Below are 21,308 nucleotides of genomic sequence, written 5' to 3'. Positions count from 1 at the left end.
CACCTTTTTTGCAGGCATGGAGTCAATCATTAGCCAATACAGTTCTCAGTGTTTGACACAACGCTGGATATAGGTAGCTGAGGAGAAACCTGGCTGAACCTCTGGCCTTATTTCCAGGTCTGGATCTGGCCAACAAAATGCCTTCACCTAGAACCCTGAAGACTCATCTGCCTGTTCAGATGTTGCCACCTTCCTTCTGGAAAGAAAACTCGAAGGTAAGTCCAGCCCATCTTCAAGCCCAGTTTCAACCATTAAAACAGAAATAGCCAATGGAAACCACGGAGCAATTACGGCATCACCTCAAAGCCTACCCACTCTGTTCTGCACTCAGCTTTGCTCCACAATATTGTTGCTGGGTTCTATCGGAAGTTTTCAGACAAAGTATTCTGATTGTCTGCCCACTCACCCGTGTTCAACGAGAACAATCCATGAAACAAAGCAGGAATTTCCTGAGGAAGGTTGGAGTCCTAATTTAGGTACTCTATGAGGCAGGGCCAAGAAAGGGTTTAGACACAAAAACAATCTGTCTGGGGGAACTGCAAAAGGGAAAGTAGAATAAATCAGGGAATATGGGAACAGGGGGCTGAGGCCATGACATAGGCCTGACCCTGTGAGGAAGAGGCCAGGAAGGCTCTGGAAGCACAGGCTACAGTGTAGAGTTCTGATAAAGCAAACATTCAGAGAATGCTACCTGCCTCAGTGTCCCTGCTGTGCCCACTCAGCCAAGAGTAGCCTTTGGACATGTGGCCTTGTCCAGAGCTGGTAGTGTGGTAGTAGACATACATTACAGCAGCTGAGACCATCTGGCAATGCATCCCCCACAGTCAGGGATCAAATGGCCCATTCTCATGGCCACCAACAACACTATGTCCACCTTGTGTGCAAAACCTGGTCCTCTTCCACTCAGGATGAGAAATCTAATTTGCTGGTGTATAGACAATTGACCTACCTTATAGAGAGCAATCCTCATGAAGCTAGATTCCAGGTATGGTATTTCTCTATTTCTTCTATTTAACTTGTTTTGACACTTCCTAATTCAGATAATATAAAAGTGTAGACACAGTTCTCATTGAACTTAAACCTCCCATGGCATCTTTATCTGTCCACATGAGTACACAGCAATAAGCACATGAGAGAAGAGTTGCACCTGTTGACATCTGATTCATTAACAAGTCTTGAAGTCAGTGAAATTAATGCAGAAATATGGAATATAGACAAAATATCAGTTGAAAGCTGCAACAAAAAGTATAACTGTCCAGCAGAATCAAATGCTCCCATCAGCTGGACCAACACATCTCTACGGGCCAGACATTTTAGAAACGAAGTTATGTGAAGGTTGCTAAGAGAGTTGATATTGAAGTGTCTCAAAGTTAAGGCTGCTGTATACTTATTCATATTCTGGGCTGAATTTGCCAAGGAAATTCTAACTGACAAGAATATTTGACCAAGGGACTGGAGAGATGATTCAGTGGTTAAGAGCACTGGCTGCTCTTGCAGAGGACCTAGGTTTGATTTCCAGCACCCATATGGCAGATAACAACTGTCTGTAATGCCAATTCCAGGGGAATCCTATACCCTCTTCTGACCTTGGTGGGCAATGTACAAGATGGGTACACTCACACACATGTAGGCAATACACTCAGACACATAAAATAAAAATAATAGCCGGGCATGGTGGCGCACACCTTTAATCCCAGCACTTAGGAGGCAGAGGCAGACAGATGTCTGTGAGTTCAAGGCCAGCCTGGTCTACATAGTACATTCCAGGCCAGCTGGGGCTACAGCAAGACCCTGTCTCCAAAAAAAAAAGGCTGATGTTTGGCCAAGACACCCTCTCCTTAAGCACCCTCTCCTTAGTGAAGTGCTTGGAAACCAAATATTATCGATGTTCTTATCTCTTTTGGGGGATGGTTTTCATGATTCACCAATCCTTTATCTTACCCATCTTCTCTGTTCAAAGTACAATACAACTAAATAGCTGTCCAGGTATCAAAACACTGCCTCATTCGTGCCTGTTTCCCTAAGAGTACACCCAAGACACCTTGACTTTGAAGACTCCTTGGTTCATTGCTGAAAGACCATGGGTCTGGGATTCAAGGGGAACACTGAGATGGATGGTCCTTTGGTATAAAAAGTTTATTAGAAGAGTCATTAACACCCTGGACAGACAGACAGTATGGTGGGGGCCCTCATGTGGCAGAGTGAGGATTCCTTCTTACAGATCTCAGAGATTTCGTGTAGGCAGCTGTCTCTGATTCCTGAGCAGCAGGGGGAGGGGGGATAATTTGAGGTGAAGGAATGTGGAACTCCAAGGATACTGGAGAAGAAGGGCACATTAAGGTAAGGTGTGCCCATTGTACGGGTGGGGATGTGTTGCCACTGATAGCTCTCTGATGTCCTGGAGTCTGGCAGTCTGAGCCTGTAAAGTTTCCTTAGGGGAAGGGGTGGTGTCTGCCATTCTCCTGGAATTTAAGCAGCTTCAGAGTCTGTTAGGGAGTTAGAGATTCAGAGACAGCCTCTTGGTAGGGGCTTGCCTACAGCAGCTATAAGAGGCCGATGATGGGTATGGCTTGAGCAGCAGTTTGGTCTGGATTCTAACAATTCAGATACCTTCATTCATTGTAAGTTACTTTTGCTGCTGGAGAGCCAATATTGTTAGCAAAAATTTGAGGGAATCCCTTCTTGGTTACCATATGATACCAGGGAAATTGGCATGTCTCCACCCAGAGGTAGATCCATTCTTTTGGCTAGGAGGCAACAGCTTTCCCTTAAGGGACCTTCAATGCTACTGTAACAATATTATTTCCAAAGCCTTGTAGACTTAATGCAGAAGATATACTTACACCTGGTTAATTATTTTGCTAACATCTTTTTATAAAAGCAGTCTTTTAATACTGTAGGCTTCCTCTGTGACAGCCCCTCCCTTTATACACTTAGACCTATGGATTATTTGAGTAGTAAATGACTTTACTGACCTTGGTTCAAGCTTTTCCTTTCATGACGGTGGCACCACCCTGGGGATCAAGTCTTTATATCTGACCCTTTAGAAAACGCTACCCACATCAAACTCTAGCAGAATCTTCCTCCTCCAACCCTGCTCAGAAAGTAAACAGCCACACAAATAGAATGGGAGCCAGGTGGTAGGGGGCTGAAGACAACAAAACATGAAGCCAAAAGGTTAATTCTCCTTTACCAGACCATACCATTGTCTTCATTACAGGAAGACACCCACGCCCCTCTGAGGGAGGACTTAACACTGCCCCCAGAGGATGAAAAGCAGAGGAGACAATTCATCTGTGAGGCTGGCACTTATCTTACAGAGAAGAGACTGGCTCACTCACAGTCTTTGACCCTCCCATCCTGTATCCCATTTAGACTCCTTGTTTAACATAAGCTAGGGAGGACTTTCATGTGCTGAAAATCATCATGCCCCACAGTCTGAATGTTCTGTCCTTCAAATTCATGCATTGAAATTTTAACTCCCAAGGTGATGGGATTAGGGGGTGGGTCTTTGGTAGTCATCGTGTTATGTGGGTGGGATCTCATAAATGGGATTGGGATCCTTATCAAAGATGGTCCTTATCTGTGAGGAAGCAGGCCTTCCCCCATACACTGAATCTGCTGGTTCCTTCACCTTGTAGTCCCTGGCCTCTTTAACTGTGAGAAATTATTTTCTGTTGTATATAAGGCTCTCAATCTACAGCATTTTATTAGAACAGTGCAAACAAACTAAGCTACCATGGGTAGCCTCTTTATTTACACAAGTTAATTTAGAGTAAAAGCAACATTTATGATACAAACTAGAATGCAGAATATCTTTAAGACAGAAAAGGGATACACTTAGTAATAATGCTAAGACTACAGCTATAAGTCAGAATAGTTGTGGGCAATTAGAAGAAGTGGTCACCTTGATTGGAGAAAGCACATGAACACTCAGTTTCTCCAATGGGCTAGTCCATGATTATATAAAAGGCTTTGTATAAACATGAGTCTCTGTACCAAATAACATTTTTCTGTCTTGTTTTCTCTCTGCCTCTCACACCCTTTGCTGGAAAAATCTAGATTATCTACGTGGCTAGAAATGCCAAGGACTGTCTGGTGTCCTACTACCATTTCTCAAGAATGAATAAGATGCTGCCTGACCCTGGCACAATGGAAGAATACATTGAAACATTCAAAGCTGGAAAAGGTGAGTAAAAGAAAACTGTGGGTTCCTATTTCCTAACTCATGTACTGACATCGAAAAAGGTTTTCAGTGGACAATTATATCCCTCAAGGCCTTTCAAGGAAGTAGATGGTATACTTTGAAGACTTTGACAAAGAGACTATTGACAACTACAAGCAGAGTTTGGGGGAAGCCAGTGAGGATTAATGGAGGTTGCTGGGACACACTAGCCCCTAGAGCTAGCAGAAGACCCCATACTGAACAGATGGCTTTGATGGTGGCAGCAGTTAAACACAGTGATACCATAGGAAGTATACCAGGGAGACAGCTGCACTATCCTTCAAAAGCGTTCCAGTGCCTCTTGGAGCGAAGTCCAGCCATAAGCCTGGGATCCACTCACTGAGTAGGGTTGGGAAAGCCAACAAGTGACCAGCACACATCTTCCCACTTTCCATCACAGAAAACAAAGGTGCCCAAATCCCTGGTACTTAGAGATTTTCCCAAGTGAAAGTCTTTTCAAAATCAAACTGTTAGGAAATAATGTCTATGCTTAACATTAATCTATGTTCCATGCAGTGCTGCAAGAAAAATAAACATTTTGAATCCCAGCCATAGTACAGTCCTTCACAACAGCAAAGAATGAATGATGGAGATGTAAAAGCAAGGAAACCAGACTATAGTTTATCATCTCCCTAAATCCTCTTTTTAAAAAAACTGTCTTCTGCAAATAAGAATTCAGTTCAGGGTCTTTATGTTTGGGTCTTATTTATTAAACGTCTTTTATTTGAGACAGCCATTCTCATTTGATAAGAATTAAGGTGACACTGGTGTCCCATCTCTCTCTTCCTCAGTGCTCTGGGGCTCCTGGTATGACCATGTAAAGGGATGGTGGGACATGAAAGATCAGCACCGCATTCTCTACCTTTTCTATGAAGACATGAAGGAGGTGAGAGCCTGTGTGATCTCCACCATGTCCTCCCACACCTTCAGATCAAAGATCCCAGTGATGCCCTGAAATGTGAGCTTTCCTGTAGAAGAAATTTGAGGGCATGCCCTATCTCTGTAACACTCTTTGAAACTCAGATTTTTCTTAGCAGTTCTAAATGCCTGTTTGGTCTTCTAGGTTTTATTTCTTTTAGCTCCTAGTTTCCAGAAGATCCTTCCTCCTCAGAAAACAGAATGACTTTTATAGTTGAATCAACTTATTAGATTCTGATACTCGTGGGCTGGAGAGCTGGTGTAACCATCAAAGGCTCAGGCTCACAACAACAAAAAGACAAGATTCTGACACTCATGAGCCATGTTTCTTTCTTTACCTACAATAATGTTTGGTGTCTATCTCATAAGATTAGTGTAAAGATTTAAGCAATTATGTTTGTAAACTATGCAGCATTGTATTCTAAAAGTTTAACTTTCTTCTCCCTCTTCCATTCCCCCAGCCTCCTTCATTAACTGAAATCTAGTCCATCTGAACATCGACAAGATTAGATATATACATTGGGGTATTACACTGACCTCACCATTTCATTGTGAATGAGTAGACCACAGATCACAACCCTGTAGTTCATTTCCAAATCTACCTCCTATACCAAGGTCAAGAAGTCCAATGTGAGCCAACCAGAAACTACAGCTCCTTCTCTTTTTGTATCTCTTTTATCAGAACAAAGCAGGGTGCAAGGATTTGCATTTCTGGGGCAACTTGAGATCCTTTTTGGTCATGCTTTTATTAGCCTTCAGTTAATTCACAGTCCCTTTTTTCTGGCACTTACAGCCCACAAACCGGAGTTAGTCATACAAACCAATATAGCCTCTGCTTCATATGACCTTAATACAACCTTCTCTGACTCCAACCCACACCTAGGATATGCCATAGCTCTCCACCTGGGCTCCATTCTCTCTCTCTCTCTCTCTCTCTCTCTCTCTCTCTCTCTCTCTCTCTCTCTGAAAGCATTTGATTCCCCTCCTACAAGGCAATCTTCTTGAGGGCAGGTAGCACCTACACTAATATCATTTGACAACTATTTGTTGGATATATTTTAACTGATCTCTTAACACATCCCTCTCTAAACATTGTTCATGCAGAACAGCATCCCAAAGACAAAAATTATTTATTTTGTATAACTGTTCCACATACAGGACCCAAAGAGGGAAATAGAGAAGATAGTGAAATTCCTGGAAAAAGACATAACAGAAGTAGTTCTAAACAAAATCGTCTATCACACCTCTTTTGATGTAATGAAGCAAAACCCAATGGCCAACTATACCACTCTCCCCACCAGCATTATGGACCACTCCATCTCCCCTTTCATGAGAAAAGGTAGGTCTCGGGAGTCCCATAGTCTGCTTGTATCTTCCACTGACATCCTATGTAGCCTGGTTTATTTCGCCAGCAGTACATCTGAACAGGTTCGGAGAGAGGCTTGTGTAGGTGCCCATTTTGTGCTGGTTTTAGGATGCATGCTCCTCTCTCTGTGCCTGAAGCAATCCCTGAGATTTTACCTTGCCTTAGGGATGCCTGGGGACTGGAAGAACTATTTTACTGTGGCCCAAAGTGAAGATTTTGACAAGGACTACGAGAAGAAGATGGCAGGGAGCACCATGACTTTCCGCACAGAGATCTGAGAGCAAAGCTGGGGGGCTGCTACAGAATTTCTGACTAAATGTTTTTATCCATTTGAACCTCATGTTAAAGAATATTTAATGCCTTTCTTCTAGTCCTGAGCTGGTGAACACTTCCTGTAGGTCCTGTGCTATCTCATCAAAATGCAATCAAACTTTGAACAGAACGTTTTCATTTTCACCGTGTGATTATTCTTGTAGAAACCCATGAAATAATCACATATTCACCTGCACTTAGGCAAAATAAATGGAGATCCACCACTGGCCTACAGTTGTCTGGTCTCTCAGAGGCAAAGCTCATGAAAAGAGAGCCATAAATGAGAAGAGCATTTCAACACAAGTGAATAAATAAAAAGTGAATAATAAAAGCAAACAGAATGAGATGAACACTGGACAAATGGTGAAAGAAAACTGGCTTATTCTCAACAGTTGTCTTGGTCTGTTTTATTCTACTCTAACAGAACACTTGGATAGTTTATAAAGAATCAAATATATTTCTTAAGATCTGAAGGCTAGGCAATCCAAAGTCAGAGGGCCCACACTGGCAAGGGCTTTCTTACTGCATTCTCCCATGATGGAATGCCAAAGGGCAGAGGTGGGGAACGGGTCAAATGTGCTTTCATCACATTTGAGAGGGTGAGGCAGAAAGATGTCAAGTTCAAGGCCAGCTAAGCTGCATATTGAGACACTTCCTCCAAAAATCAAAGATTAGGGAGGTAATTCAGTGATAGAACATTTGCTAGCATGCGCAAGGTCCCAGGTTCCATCCTAGGACCACCAGGAAAAAAAAAAATTGTACTTCTTTTTTAAAAAGACCTCTTAGCAAAATTGTCAGCCTTACAAATTAGTCGGGTACACATACAATTGTGGTTCTTTTCCTCTTTTTGTTTTTTGCGTTTAGTTATTTGTTGGGGGACACACCCCACAGTGTGAATGAGAAAGAGAACACTTGCAGCAGTTGATTTTCTCCTTCCATGGTGGGGATCCCAGGGGTCAAAGTCAGGTCATCAGACTTGGCCTCAACAGGCTAGCTGAGCCATCACACCAGTCTTTTTCTTCTTTTTATGAAAACCTGTCTCAAGAACAACGGTCATCATTTACGCAAGTTATAAAAAATCAGTGTATTTTAAAAGAATATCAGGCTGGAGAGATGGCTCAGTGGTTAAGAGCACCAGCTTCTCTTGCATAGGACCCAAGTTCAATTCCAAGCATCCATATGATAGTTAACAACCCATCCTAATCCAGGGGATCCAACACCCTATTCTGACCTCCTCGGGCATTCCACGACACAGTGTACTTACATACATGCAGGCAATGCAGTCATACACATAAAATAAAATTTAAAAATAAAATATTTTTAAAAAGAATATCAAGATAATACACATTGTGAGAGGGCTGATTTCCCAAACCATTGTTTTGCACAATACAGAAAAGTATTTCCTATAACTAGGAGCAAAATAAGTCTTATTTGTTTTCCTTAATCTTTCCACTTTCTGAGGAAAGCATGCCAATCATTAACCGTGTGTCAAATAACCTAGTAGTGTAGCATTTACAGAGTTTGAACTGGCACTGTGCAGATAACCCAGCAGTGTGGCATCTCTGCTGTGTACACTGGTACAGTGAGGTTACATAGTAATTTTTTCTCCATTTAACACCCATCAAATACCTTTGGTTAATTTCCCAGGAGCTACCTAAAAATTTAGTCATCAGGCATATAACAACTCCCTTTTCTAAACACAATATAATCTGGGCATGTATGCAACATTAATAAGACTGTAGACAATGTGCCTGCAGTTTTCACTGGGCAAAGCTTGCCTTTCTTCTTTTATAACAGTAAAACTCTTTTTACTTGAATTATAAAAGTGAATTCCCTTTATAGTCTCCAAAAATCAAGTATTTCTAATCTCCCTCAAAAAGTCATGCTATGTTCTTTTTTAAATGTTTGAAAGACTATAAGGTAATTCATGGTTTGATTCAATTTTTAAATGTCTGTGGTCCAAGATCTAAAAACTAAGGATGATGGAGACAGTGACCATTCATGATCCCAGCTAATCTGACATTTGCAGTGGTCACTGATCCATTGATCATGCCTAAGTGTATCATAATTATGAAAAATCAAATTTTACATGCTCATGGATGATTTCATAACCATTCATTTAGGAGATAAATAGCAACAATGGGGGAGTTGGAATCATAAGCTTTTGCAATCAAAATGAGATGAATCAGAAAGATCATGCTACACAATCATCTAACTTTTGGGTGAGCACACAAAGAACCAGCAACAGAGTGGTATCCCCCACAGACAGTTGCACTGGGTAGACCCTGCCTGTTCGCCATCCTCTACACAGCACTAAAATGCACCCTCTGTGGACTGCCCCCTGTCCCCTCTGCAAACTACCCCTCTACTTCTTTGAGTCCTCTTAGCACTTACTACCATAAGCTATATTCCACGGATCATTTCTGATAACCCAATCCAAAACTTTTCAAATAAGCTGACCCCACCCATAATCAGCTCCTGGACTCCAGTGGCCCCCTTTGAAACCAGGATGCCAGGCCCTAGGGTGAGGTAAGCCTAAAACTTTTAAGTCCAGGCTTCATTCTCTGCTAAAAGGATGGGCACTGAAAACGGTGGCTCTGATAGTCCCCGTCTTGCAGAACACTGCCAGACTGGCAGGAGAAAGCAGCCTAGTCAAAAGTGCAGGCTCCCTGCTCTGTGGGAAAGCATCTTGGTCAACAACCCTTAGCTCATCTCCTTGTCCTGAACAAATAACTCAGCTATCCTTGGCTAAGAGATTAGGCCAAGTTAAAAGTTTACTTCTTAGCTAAAAGCTAAAAGTTCACCATGCTTTTAACTCTAAGAAAGAAATGTGGCCAATAAATTACCAGATGGGCATTGATAACCTTGAGTAAAAGTTTAAGAATCCTTCTGGTGCCAATTAACAGACTAAATGTCCTGTTTCTTTGTACCCTAAATATTTGTATGTGACTGCCATATCCCATGTGACTGCTAGTTCCTTGGGCTGTATAAAAAGCATCTGGATTAAGTAATAAATGGCTTGTTGAAAAGACACAGGTCCCAGGATCCAAGACTCTGTCACTGATCAAGTCTCTCTGCCCCAAAGCCAGTAGGTCCCCCGCTAAGCAAAGCAAACCCAAGTCCCAACAGCCTCCAAATATACCTTGACCTCCACTAATTCTAAAGTCTTCATGAGAACCATCAAGTTTTGCTTGGTATAGCTTCACCAAAAGAGCAAGGTAGAAATAGATCCTCCATATGATCCATCTATACCATTCTTGAGCTTATACCCAAATGACTCTGTATCCTACTACAGAAATATTTGCTCATCCATGGTCATTGCTACTCTATTTACAATAGCCAGGAAATGGAAGCAACCTAGATGTCCATCAAGTGATGAATGGATGATGAAATCAGGGCATTTACACAATGGAATATTATTCAGCTGTTAAGAAAAATGAAACTATAAAAATTGAAGGTAAATGGATGGGGATGGAAGCAATCATCCTAAGTGAGGTAACCCAGAAATGGAAAGACAAGCACTGAATGTTCTTTCTAAGATCTGGCAGTAGCTTTGAATCTTTAGATATGTGTGTTTCAGATGGAAAATCCATAGAAGTCAGGAAACTATTTAGGAGCTATGGGGTGGGACTTCCTGGAAGGAATGATAGAACACATTGATACAAAGAGGGAAAGGGGAATAATGGAATAAGAAGGGCTAAATGGGGTGGAGAATGGGAGGAAAAGGTAGAGGACAGAGTAAGGAAAGGAATAACACTATAAGCTTTTTGAAAAAGTTATATGGAAGCCAACTACTATAGAAACTTCTTAAAATATATACATATACAAATATAAAAAGAGTTCAAATGTAGTTACCCTATGTTCTAGTTTGCTTTCAATTGCTATGGCAAAACACTCTGACCAAAACCAACTTGGGGAGAAAAAGGTTTATTTGGCTTACATTTCCCGGGTCACAGTTCATCACTGAGGGAGCCCACAGTGGGAACTCAGGGCAGGAACCTGGAGACAAGAGCTGAAGCACAGGCCGTGAAGGAATGCTGCTTACTGGCTTGCTCTCCCAGCTTGTGCTCAGCCTGCTTTCTTATACAATACAAGACTACCAGCCCAGGGGTGGCATTGCCCACCATTGGCTGGGCCCTCCCATATCACTCAACAATCAAGAAAATATCTCACAGACATTGCCACAGGCCAGTCCAATGGAGGAAATTCCCAATCGAGGCTCCCTCAATCCAGATGTGTCAAGTTGACAACTAAAGCTATCCAACACACCCTATAATGGGGCACGTGGGGAACAGTGCCCCAATTGGGCAACACTTGGAGCGAGCAAGTAAAAAGCCCAGTTCCAGAAATGATCTCCCTCTTTTAAAGTTGTTAACCAGGAAGTGCCCTTCCATAGATTCTCAAGCAATATTAGCTATTGCCATTTCCCTTTGTTACCCTCCAGAACTTGATAGTATATCAGATCACACTATATCATGAGTCATAGAACAAACATGGAGAAACCAAACAGGTACCGACCCAGAAGTTTTGTTACTGGCTAGTTTCATCATGCTGAAAGATGCTATGCATGCTACCAGAAGAGAAAAGTAATCATCAACTTTACCCAGCTGTGACCCCCTACAAGTTATTACAACTGTCCTGGCAAGGTATGTGTTGGAGCAATGGTGTCATGAATGTTATGGGAGTAACCAACCACTTTCTGATGGATTTAAGGCCCACTTCACAAGATGGAGCTCATACCTGGCAATGTTATTGATGCCAAGAACCTGTGGCTAGACAGGTCACAAGCTATAAGGGGAGAACCTACTACTATTATTCTACTAAATGGACATAGTATTAGACCAACTCCTAATGACATTGTTATATCCATAGATTAGTATATCTCTCAACTGTCACCAGAGAAGCTTCATTTTGCAGCAGATGGCAATTAATACAGAAAAAAATGGTCAACATTCAGCAAATAAAGGACTTGGAGTGCTTGGCCCTAAATGGGACACCTGTATCACTGTTGGGGAACCCTGCTGTTAAGGTCAGCTCCTTTCTCAGCAGGGGCTTCCTGCCTGACTTACCTGGAGAAGTGCCTCCAAGCATGGATGCCTGACCTTATTCAGAACATGACCTTTGGCATAGTTACCTGCAATATTTTTCTATATGATAATTAGGCATTGCCCTATAGTCAGATGATAGGATCCCCCACCACATGTAAATAAAGCATACTATGAGCACCTATCAGCTGAAGCTTTGGCTGCTGCCTCCACACTACATTTTCCCTAACCCCCACTGAATAAAGGGAGCTGTATCACTGAATCTGCCTCCCCTGAAGGGCTTTCTTCCGTCATGCTCACTGGCCGTCCTGACCCCGTTCGTCACTTCTGCTCCCTTTGTTCTTGTGGACCGGTGGCCAATGACCCATGAGGGGAGGGAGAGACCCCACATATCACACTTTCTCCTCTCAAAGTTCAGGGACTATTGTGAAAGAAAGGGAATAAAGATTGTAAGAGCCAGGAGTAGTGGATGAATACAAGGAAACTTCCAGACACAACAGGGCAGTTGTACATATAACCCATAGCACTTGTGAGAGCACACACAAGACCTGTGCAAGCCCAAGCCAGATAAATAAAATCCTAATATGAGATGAGGAAGAGCTGATCTTCCTAAAACAAGGATCTCTAGACAGGCTGACTAGATTCAGAGGATGGATAAGCACTGGGGAATGGTTGGGGGTGCCAATAACACAGTGGACAGTAACAGGGATAACTGAGTATATGGGCTCCAGCAGGAAGGGGAGAGGATATGGGAAGGTGTCACTTGGGGTGTGGATATATAGATGAATAAGATTGTTGGGGATGTTCTGGATGAAATACACAAAAAAATTAATAAATTTTAAAAATGAGGTATATTTGAGGAAGAAGCATAAAAATTTGCTTCATGTTAATTAGTGAATTAGATAAACATTACCGTTGAAATCTACCTGATGACTTTATATCCATGCTCAGGTGCCAAGGATCTCAGAAAGTAACTGACGGTGACTAGTAATAATCAGATATATAGAGATTACACTGTTTCATACAGAAAAAGATCAAAGATCTCAGATAGTAACCGACTGCGACTAGTAATAATCAGATATGTAGAGATTAGAGACACATGTGCAAACATCTAGTGGTAGTTGCATTAAAAATGAGTTTTTCTGTATGAAACAGTACATTTTAAAATGAAATGGAGATCTTTTTGAAACGCTAAAACCTCATTCTGTTTTATGTCTTATAGGGTTTATACTGAGTACAATACTATATAACTGTATTAATTCAACTGTAAACCTAAAAATTTACAGCCAATTTTGAAAGAGATGCATCTTAGCTCTGGAAATTGTTATTGAATATGTCAGTGCTATTGTAATGAAATACTTCTTCTAACAATGTGGTTATTAATAAATAATTTCTTTTAAAGAAAGGCAACCGAGAAGCTAAAAAAAAAAAAAATCCTAGCATGGATGTAGGTAAGATGCCCCATCCCCAGCTGAGGAACTACTGCCAAAAGATAGCTGTTAGAAGCAGAAGGGACATTGTTTTTAAGGGTGTGAAGCCAGGTAGGTTGACAAGGTTCCAGGGGATGGACCCACACCCAAGAGCATTTGGGGAACACAAATTAGACTCAGTATGCCATAAAAATGTAGTGAAGTGAGGGAGCCATAGGCAGTGGGGGTGAACCAAAGAGGTGATGAGAGAGTCTAAATGTTATCCAAGTACATTACATAAAATTTTCAAAGAATCCATAAAAATACTATTTTAAAAACTGAGAAATCCATAAAATACAAGAATATGCACTACTAATTCCATCTGTCATCAAAATAATGTTATCATGTGACACAGGTGGTGAAAGACTCCATCATACAGGGTCTTAGAGTCTACCAGGATTTCCAGGGTGTAATTTGGGAATTGCTGCCCAACCTTAAAGTCAAGCAAAACTTGTCTCCATAGCCCAAATAGACCTCACCCTTTCCAGTCTCCTACCCTTTATTCAATCTGCTTTCCCTCTCTGGGTCTTTTCTGCCTAATTCACAGATTCCATGTCATAAGATCTCTCCCTACAAGAAACTTGAATTTCATTTCCTTTGTGCATCTTTTCATGATAGATCACAACTCTCTGTCTCTCCCCTCTCTCCTCCTGTCTTTGTCTCTGTCTCTCTCTTCCTCTCTCTCATAGAGGTGTGAGTCCTTCCTCAGAATCTTCAAAGCGTTATCATATTTACACATTCCTTTCCCACTATTGCAATCTGTGCATTTATCCTATTCTTTTCTTGTGTTTATATGTTCTGGGTTTTTTTTTTTTCCTTTCCAAAACCCAATTTACCTTTCTACTATCTTTGACTTTCCTTTGAGGAAATGTCACTCCCTAAATGTACACAATTTTATGTGACTATCAATCAAAGGGATCCCACCCTTCCCTGGTCATAGGGTAGATACATGATCCAAGCTAATTAGGTCAGATGCTCTGCTCTGGAATTTTAGTTATTAGCAGACTAAATATATTTGCTGCCAGCTCACCTTAAGAGACGTGCTCTGGAGAGAGATGGTCCCTTAGTACACCTAGTGTTCCCAGAGCTTCTTTGCTTCCTGCCCTGATTCTTCCTCCTGTTTTGTGAGCAACCCTATACCCTTCTAATGGAGTCCTTTTTCCCTGCTTTACCATGATTGGTTGCTGCTGTTCTGTGGGCTGCAACAGAAGTTGATGAGCAGAGGCAGGAATTGAATCTTGTAACTATACTTTACTCGGAGAGCCAGCAATCCGGGAAGCCAGCGGACTGTCATCCCTAAATCTGCCTTCCTCAGGTCATCTCCAGGTAGCATATGTTTTACAGTATCAGAACAAAGGCAGGAAATCATTCCAAAAGTTAATCTGTCCCTCTGGTCAGGTGGTCAGCCTGGACTCTGAGATTCATGGTATTGGTGCTTCTCTCCTATGGCCTCTTGCACTGTTCATTATCCCCTCTCTTTATGCAGTAAGGGTTCACATACACCTAAGGCCCCCTGAGTCTTGCATTCCCGCTGGGTCCCCATCTATGTTACATCTAGGTTAAAGGTTAACTTAGAACAAACTGTTAACAGTGTGATGTGCTGGGCCACTTACAATATGTGTGTGCAAATTCTTTTCTACAAGATGAAGTACAAATGTGCTCTTACAACATGGAACATAAAGTGCCCCTAACTATACTCATCAATGCTAATTGTAATCAAGGATCTCTAATAAACAAACTGTTAACAATGTGATGTGCTGGGCCACCTACAATATGTATGTGTAAATTCTTTTCTACAAGATGAAGTACAAATGTGCTCTTACAACACGGAGCGTAAAGTGCTCCTAACTATACTCATCACTGCTAATTATAATCAACCATCTGCCTCCATGCACCTATATAACACATCTACAAAACCACATAAATGCAATCTCCACGAGAGCATGGGCAAATACAATCTTATTAATCTTTACAGACCAGTCAACATCATATATATGTGCATGTACACATATGTATGTATACATATAGATAGATGATGATGATAGATAGATAGATAGATAGATGATAGTGGATGTATAGAACATAGGTCATAGAGGTGATAAATAGAAAGTTTGATCGATGTCAGATGCCTACATGATACATAAATGGATGACTGATGATATAGATGATAGAGAGATGGTAGATAGATACAAAGATATATACATAGAGATAGATATATTAGATAGATATAGACAGACAGATAGAAGATGGATGGATGGATGGACAGATGGATGAGATGGATGGACAGACACATAGGCAGATGAAGAGACAGACAGATAGATAGACAGAGACAGAGATAGATGATAGATTAGATAGATAGATAGATAGATAGATAGATAGATAGATAGATAGATAGATGGCCACACAAAGAAAAAGCCAATACTAACTTGAAAAAGTGATGTTCCTTAAAATGCTTTATCATCATCATAATCTAACTTGATGACATCATCTCACTGCTTGCCATGGCTTTTGAAAATTAATCAGAAAGCAAGTAGAGGTACTGAGGGCCCATAACTGATCAAAATCCTTACACCCATGCAGCCACAGGAAGTGATCAGTACCCACTCTGAAATGGGCTGGGTGACTTTTGGGCCTGTGTCCTTGAAGTGAAGAAGAGTCAGGGGAGCCTCATAAAACAGAGACATATTACAGGGGAGAGGTAAGGACAGGCTTTCAAAACCAGAAGTTTCATGAATGTTAGCAAGAGTACAAACAATTTTTTAAGAAGTCAAAAATAGATAGCGATTCTACAAATTTTTAAATCTTATGCTTCAAAGGCTTTATCCAAAAACTGAAATAGGGGCTGGAGAGATGGCTCAGTGATTAAGAGCACTAGCTGGTCTTGCACAGGACCCACGTTTGGTTCCCAACATCCACATGACAGCTCACAACCATCTGTAACTCCACTTCCAGTGAATCTGACACGCTCTTCAGGCCTCTGTGAGCACTTATGACATAGGTGCACTTACATACAAGCAGGGAATACACATACACATAAAACAAAAATAACTAAATATTAAAATTATTAAGTGAAATAAAAGTGAAGAGAACCAGCAACAGAAAATATTTGCAAAATCATCTATTTGACAAAGGCTTTGTGTCCAGATTACATAAAGAAGCCTTGAACTCAATAGCAAAAAGAAAAATAGCCCAGTTTAAAAATAGCCAAACATACTAATTCTTCATAATTATTTTATTTATGAGAAGAAAAATTTTTGGATAAAATAGAAAAAGGAAGGGACTGGAGAGATGGCTCAGCGGTTAAGCACACTGGTTGTTCTTGAAGAAGACCAGGGTTTGAATCCCAGCACCCACATGGCAGCTAACAACTGTCTGTAACTCCAGTTCCAGGGGATCCAATGGCCTCTTCTGTTCCTCCACGGGCATTGCACGACACGGGTGCACTTACTTACATACAGGCAATGCACACATACACATAAAATAAAAATAGTAAATAAAAAATATTTAAAAAAGGAAAACAGATCTACCTGATCTGCATGAGCCAGATAAAGGACCAAAGGAAGCATGTGACAGGAGCGAGGGCAGCAGAAGCTGTCCAGTGTCCAGAGCAGGCAGAGATGCTGTTTCCCTTGTCCACACATCAAAGCAAGTCCTCAGGTGCCTATAAATCAGATCAATGGGTTGTCTCCACTTTCTACCTTGCCACGTAGTCTGATGAATGAGACTCTGAGTAGGGGTGAATGAAAAATCCTAGACCACCTGAGTCACCTCCACCTCCACCAATGCATGGAACAGGAAATGCGAAGTCCATGCCCACCTATATCTATTCCACTACAGGACTGACATCAAGTCATTCTTGATCACTAACTATAGGCAGAACGCCTGTGTTTGTGAGCCCCACCCCCACAATTCACATAGTACCTCCTCCATTTGCCTTGTCAGCATCTTTGCTAAGGGTCAATAACTTCAATTTCTGCCCCACAAACCTTCCATCTACACTCCATCTCCAACTACTGCTTTGCAAACTCCAGCAGTACCACCCTCCCCAAGTCCTCTTCTCATTGCTCTGGAGTGCTCCACCAGTTCTTCCTCCAACTGTACCTTCTAGCACAACCCTGTTCACCAGTACATACCATTGCCCAGTAGCTGAGAGGGCATGCTTCATTCATTCCCACAAGGTAAAATTCATCCCCACTCTCTCTCCACTGTAGTGATCAAGAATGATTTTATGTCAATCCTGTAGCAAAACTGATGCAGGTGGGCATGGGCTTTGCACTGGTTCCATGCATTGGCGAAGGTGGATGTGGCTCATGCAATCTAATCCGTTTCACTAGCCCTTACTCAGTCTCATTCAGCTGACTAAATGGCAAGGCAGAAAGGGAAGACAGTTAGTTCACTGATCTGATTCACATGCATCTGAGGACTTGTTTCGGTGTGCTGACAAGAGACAGCATCTCTGCCTGCTCTGGACATTGGGCAGCTTCCGCCTCTCGAGTCTGTCATGAATTTCCCTTGTCACTTTTCTGGCTCGTGAAGATCACACAGTAATCAACCACCAGGACTTCCCAAAGTTGTGATTTGTTCAGTCTCCCTCTGGAAACTTCATTTTTTTTTGCTGCCCCAGACCCTTAAGTTCCATAATGCCTTATTCTCTTCAAACTCAGGTTACACCTGTCATTGAGTAAACATGTCATCCATCAATGCCATTGCAATCAGGGGCACTGGGAGTGGACTTCTGGAAGCAATCTGAAAAGGTATTCAGTTACACAAAGCAGAAAACCAGGGCAAACAAGAAGCTAACTTTGAACATACTGATAAAGGTGCTGCTCCACCCTGTGCTGTGGAATGCAGTGCTTCCGAGGTTGATGGATAGTAGTGGTTGGAGTAAGAAAAATGCATAATTATAAAACTGAGTGCAAGTGCATTTACAGTCTGTGTTCTATAAGAATATGCCAATATATGCTACAGTACTGATGAGCCTTGGAAAAGATTATGGAATTAAAATTGGAAGTTTGAGATTCTGAAAAAAGCCGGTCACAAAGGCCACATAATAAGTGATCACATTTATAGGAAATGTGTAGAACTGGAAAATCTACTTATAGATGTAAAGTAGGTTTATGGTTGTCTTGAGCCACGTGGGGGATGGAAGGACTGAGGGTGGTTTCTGTAGAACAGGGGAGTTCTTTGGGGAGTGATGAAAATGTTTTAATATTGATTGTGGCACAATGCTATGAACATTCTGAAAACCCCTGGGTTGCACATTTTACGTGCATGAACTACATGTGTCCAAACTATACTTAAATGAAATTTTTACAAAAAGAAAAAGAGAGAGAGAGAAATCCAAATGTGATGGGACATGCCTGTAATTCTAGCTTTGGGAAAGTGGAAGTGGGAAGATAAGTTCAAGGCCAGCCTGGGTTACATAGCCTGGGCTACATAAACTTGTCTGAAAAAAAAACTAAAGAAAAATGGGGAAGAGGGACAGCAGTACCAGGCCTTGTAGATGAAAGCCTGTAGGTGATAAAACAAAGGAGCGCAATGGCAGAGACACCAAGATGTAGGTAAGGAAATGTTTACTGAAAGTGCAAGAGTTTCCTCTTCAGTCTGTGTTCCAGACTACAAACTACAGTTCACCACCTGTTTTCGTAAATAGTTTTCTTGGAGCACAGCCACACACATCTAGGGTACTATGACTGCTTTCATGGGCAATGGAGATTTCCATAGTTCCAAACTGACCATATGATCACTAAATCTTAGCATATTTACCATTTGGACTTGTACAAAGATTTCTTTATTCCCATTGCTGTTTTAATTTACCCCCCAAAATTCATGTGCTGGAAACAATCCCCCACATTCATATGTAAATGATATTTGGAGGTGGGGCCTTGGGAAGTAAATGGGATTAAATAAGTTCATGAGGATGGGGCCACAGGACTGCATTAGTGGCTTTATAAGTTGAAAGACAATTTGCCATCTCACCATGGGATCCCACTGCCATGTTACTGACACAGCACCAGGCCCTCACCAGATACTAGCACCTCGCTCCTAGATTTTTCATTGAGCCGAATATGCTTCTATTCTTGATAAATTACCCAGTCTGGTCTATGTTGTTACAGGAAAAGAAAACAAGCTGACTCCTGTTTTTTATTGGAGGGGCATGTAGAGGGTAACACCATTGAAGACTTCCAGGAAGATGAGCATGGTTGCCAGTTAGAGCAAAGGAAGTACATGTGCCCTGTGCCCTGTTCTTCCACTTCCCAGTCCCCGGACCCCATTTATCTTCTTTCTCTCAGAGACCCTATCCCCTGCTGGAGCCTCCCACTTTTCTCTCTACTATACATATTCCAGTACGAGGTTACAGGCCTTTCTCAGTAAGACTTTGAGGAGAGTAGCCAAATACACAGGTGCCAAGGTTCCAAAAGTCATGTAGAAGATTGTATACAGCCCTTATTTCTTTGCATACTCAATATCTAATACAGCTCCTAGTGATCAACTGATGTTGAAGGAATGAATGAATGAATGACAGTGATCACCAGTCTACTAGAGCAATCTCAGTATCCTTTTCTTTTCTTTTTGTCTTTATTTCTGAGGGAAAGTCCTGTGAGCCTGTCTCTGCATTTTTATAGAATTCACATTGGCCCTAACCTGCTTTCAGCATTTTTCAGCTTTCTTTAACTGGAACATGACATCCCACCTGAACATCTCAGCTAGCAACCACTCCCACTGGGTTCCCTTAAACCTCACAGATGTGCAGCATCGCCCTGTCCTCCACATAGCCTGGTTTCCATGAGGTTCACTTCAGTCATTTTCTCCCACATTGAGAATGAATTGTCTGTGCACTTGCATTCAGAGGATAGAAATCCAACCCTGATCCCAAACCTAGGTGTGGCCAATGATATCAAAAGTAAGCTCATTAATCCAAGCCCGATATGGCAATGCTGGAAAGTTCCTAAAGAAACCATGGCAGCCATAGCCAGCTGCTAAGTCAGAATGTGGCCCCATGCCAGGGTGGGGCCAGTGTGGGTGGACTCCTGTGCTGACAGTTAACCTTGGTCCTAGGCACTCACTAGTCTGAAGGAGGATCCAGGTAAGAAACGCACTCAAAAAGACCAGGCCCTGCACCCGTCTGCCTCACCGAATCATACTACTTGCCTTTGAACACCAACTGTAAGTAACAAGAGAGTCTGTAGCCCTGCTTTTAGATCATCCTTTAAGTGAAATTAATTTAAACACTGAAAGAAAATATGCTATTAATTTTGAAAGATGAGTGGGATTGTTGACTTAAAAGACAGGAACAAATTTCAAATGACCTTTACTAACAAGAAAAATGGATTTTGTGTTTGTTGGTTTGGTGGTGGTGGTGGTGGTATTTTCTTTGTTTTTTTTTTTTGTTTTGTTTTTTTCTTTTCTTTTCTTTTCTTTTCACTGGCTTTTAAAATCAGTTTTTAAGGATTTTTAATACTTCTTGAGAATTTCAGAATGTATTTTGACCATATTCATCCTCGCTCCCCCATCTTTTTCCAGATCTACCCCCATCTTTCTACCCACCCAACTACGTATCCTTCTTTAAAAAGAAAATATAGACTATTTTTACTTCCATTTCCATTTGGAGAGAGGTTGAGACATGGTCTCTTTGTAGCCCTAGCTGGTCTGAAGCTTGCTATGTAGACCAAGCTGGCCTTGACCTCACAGAGTTCTACCTGCCTCTGCCTCCTGAGTACTGGGATTAAAGGTGTGTGCCACCACGTCCAGCCATTTCCATTTTATTTTATTATTCAATTACTTTATCCTTGTCTACCATTAAGGTTTTTTGGATTTTTTTTTTTCTTCAAGAAGATTACAAATTTTTCCTTTCTTCTTTTTCATACAATGTATTTTGATCATATTTAGATCCCCTCCCCCTATCTGGACCCCCCCATTATGCTCTACCCAATTTCCTGTTCTCTAATAAGTCCATCAAGTCCCTTTTGTTG

General features: G+C 41.6%; 1 protein-coding gene across 1 annotated transcript in view; it reads left to right on the top strand.

Annotated features, from left to right (window-relative positions):
• Window positions 1-7,050, top strand: part of LOC103745623 (sulfotransferase 1C1) — a 38,160-nt gene extending 31,110 nt beyond the window's left edge. Inside the window, exons 4-8 of the mRNA XM_008847576.2 lie at window positions 118-215; window positions 4,063-4,189; window positions 5,017-5,111; window positions 6,302-6,482; window positions 6,675-7,050. Coding sequence (XP_008845798.1) covers window positions 118-215; window positions 4,063-4,189; window positions 5,017-5,111; window positions 6,302-6,482; window positions 6,675-6,787 — 614 coding nt within the window. The 3' untranslated portion in view covers window positions 6,788-7,050. The remainder of the gene's footprint in view (window positions 1-117; window positions 216-4,062; window positions 4,190-5,016; window positions 5,112-6,301; window positions 6,483-6,674) is intronic.
• Window positions 7,051-21,308: the final 14,258 nt, after the last annotated feature.

Source organism: Nannospalax galili, unplaced genomic scaffold (genome assembly GCF_000622305.1).
Source record: "Nannospalax galili isolate Female #2095 unplaced genomic scaffold, S.galili_v1.0 scaffold323, whole genome shotgun sequence".
Lineage (NCBI taxonomy): Eukaryota > Metazoa > Chordata > Mammalia > Rodentia > Spalacidae > Nannospalax > Nannospalax galili.
Note: the sequence above shows the minus strand (reverse complement) of the source record. Positions and strands in the feature narration are given on the sequence as shown.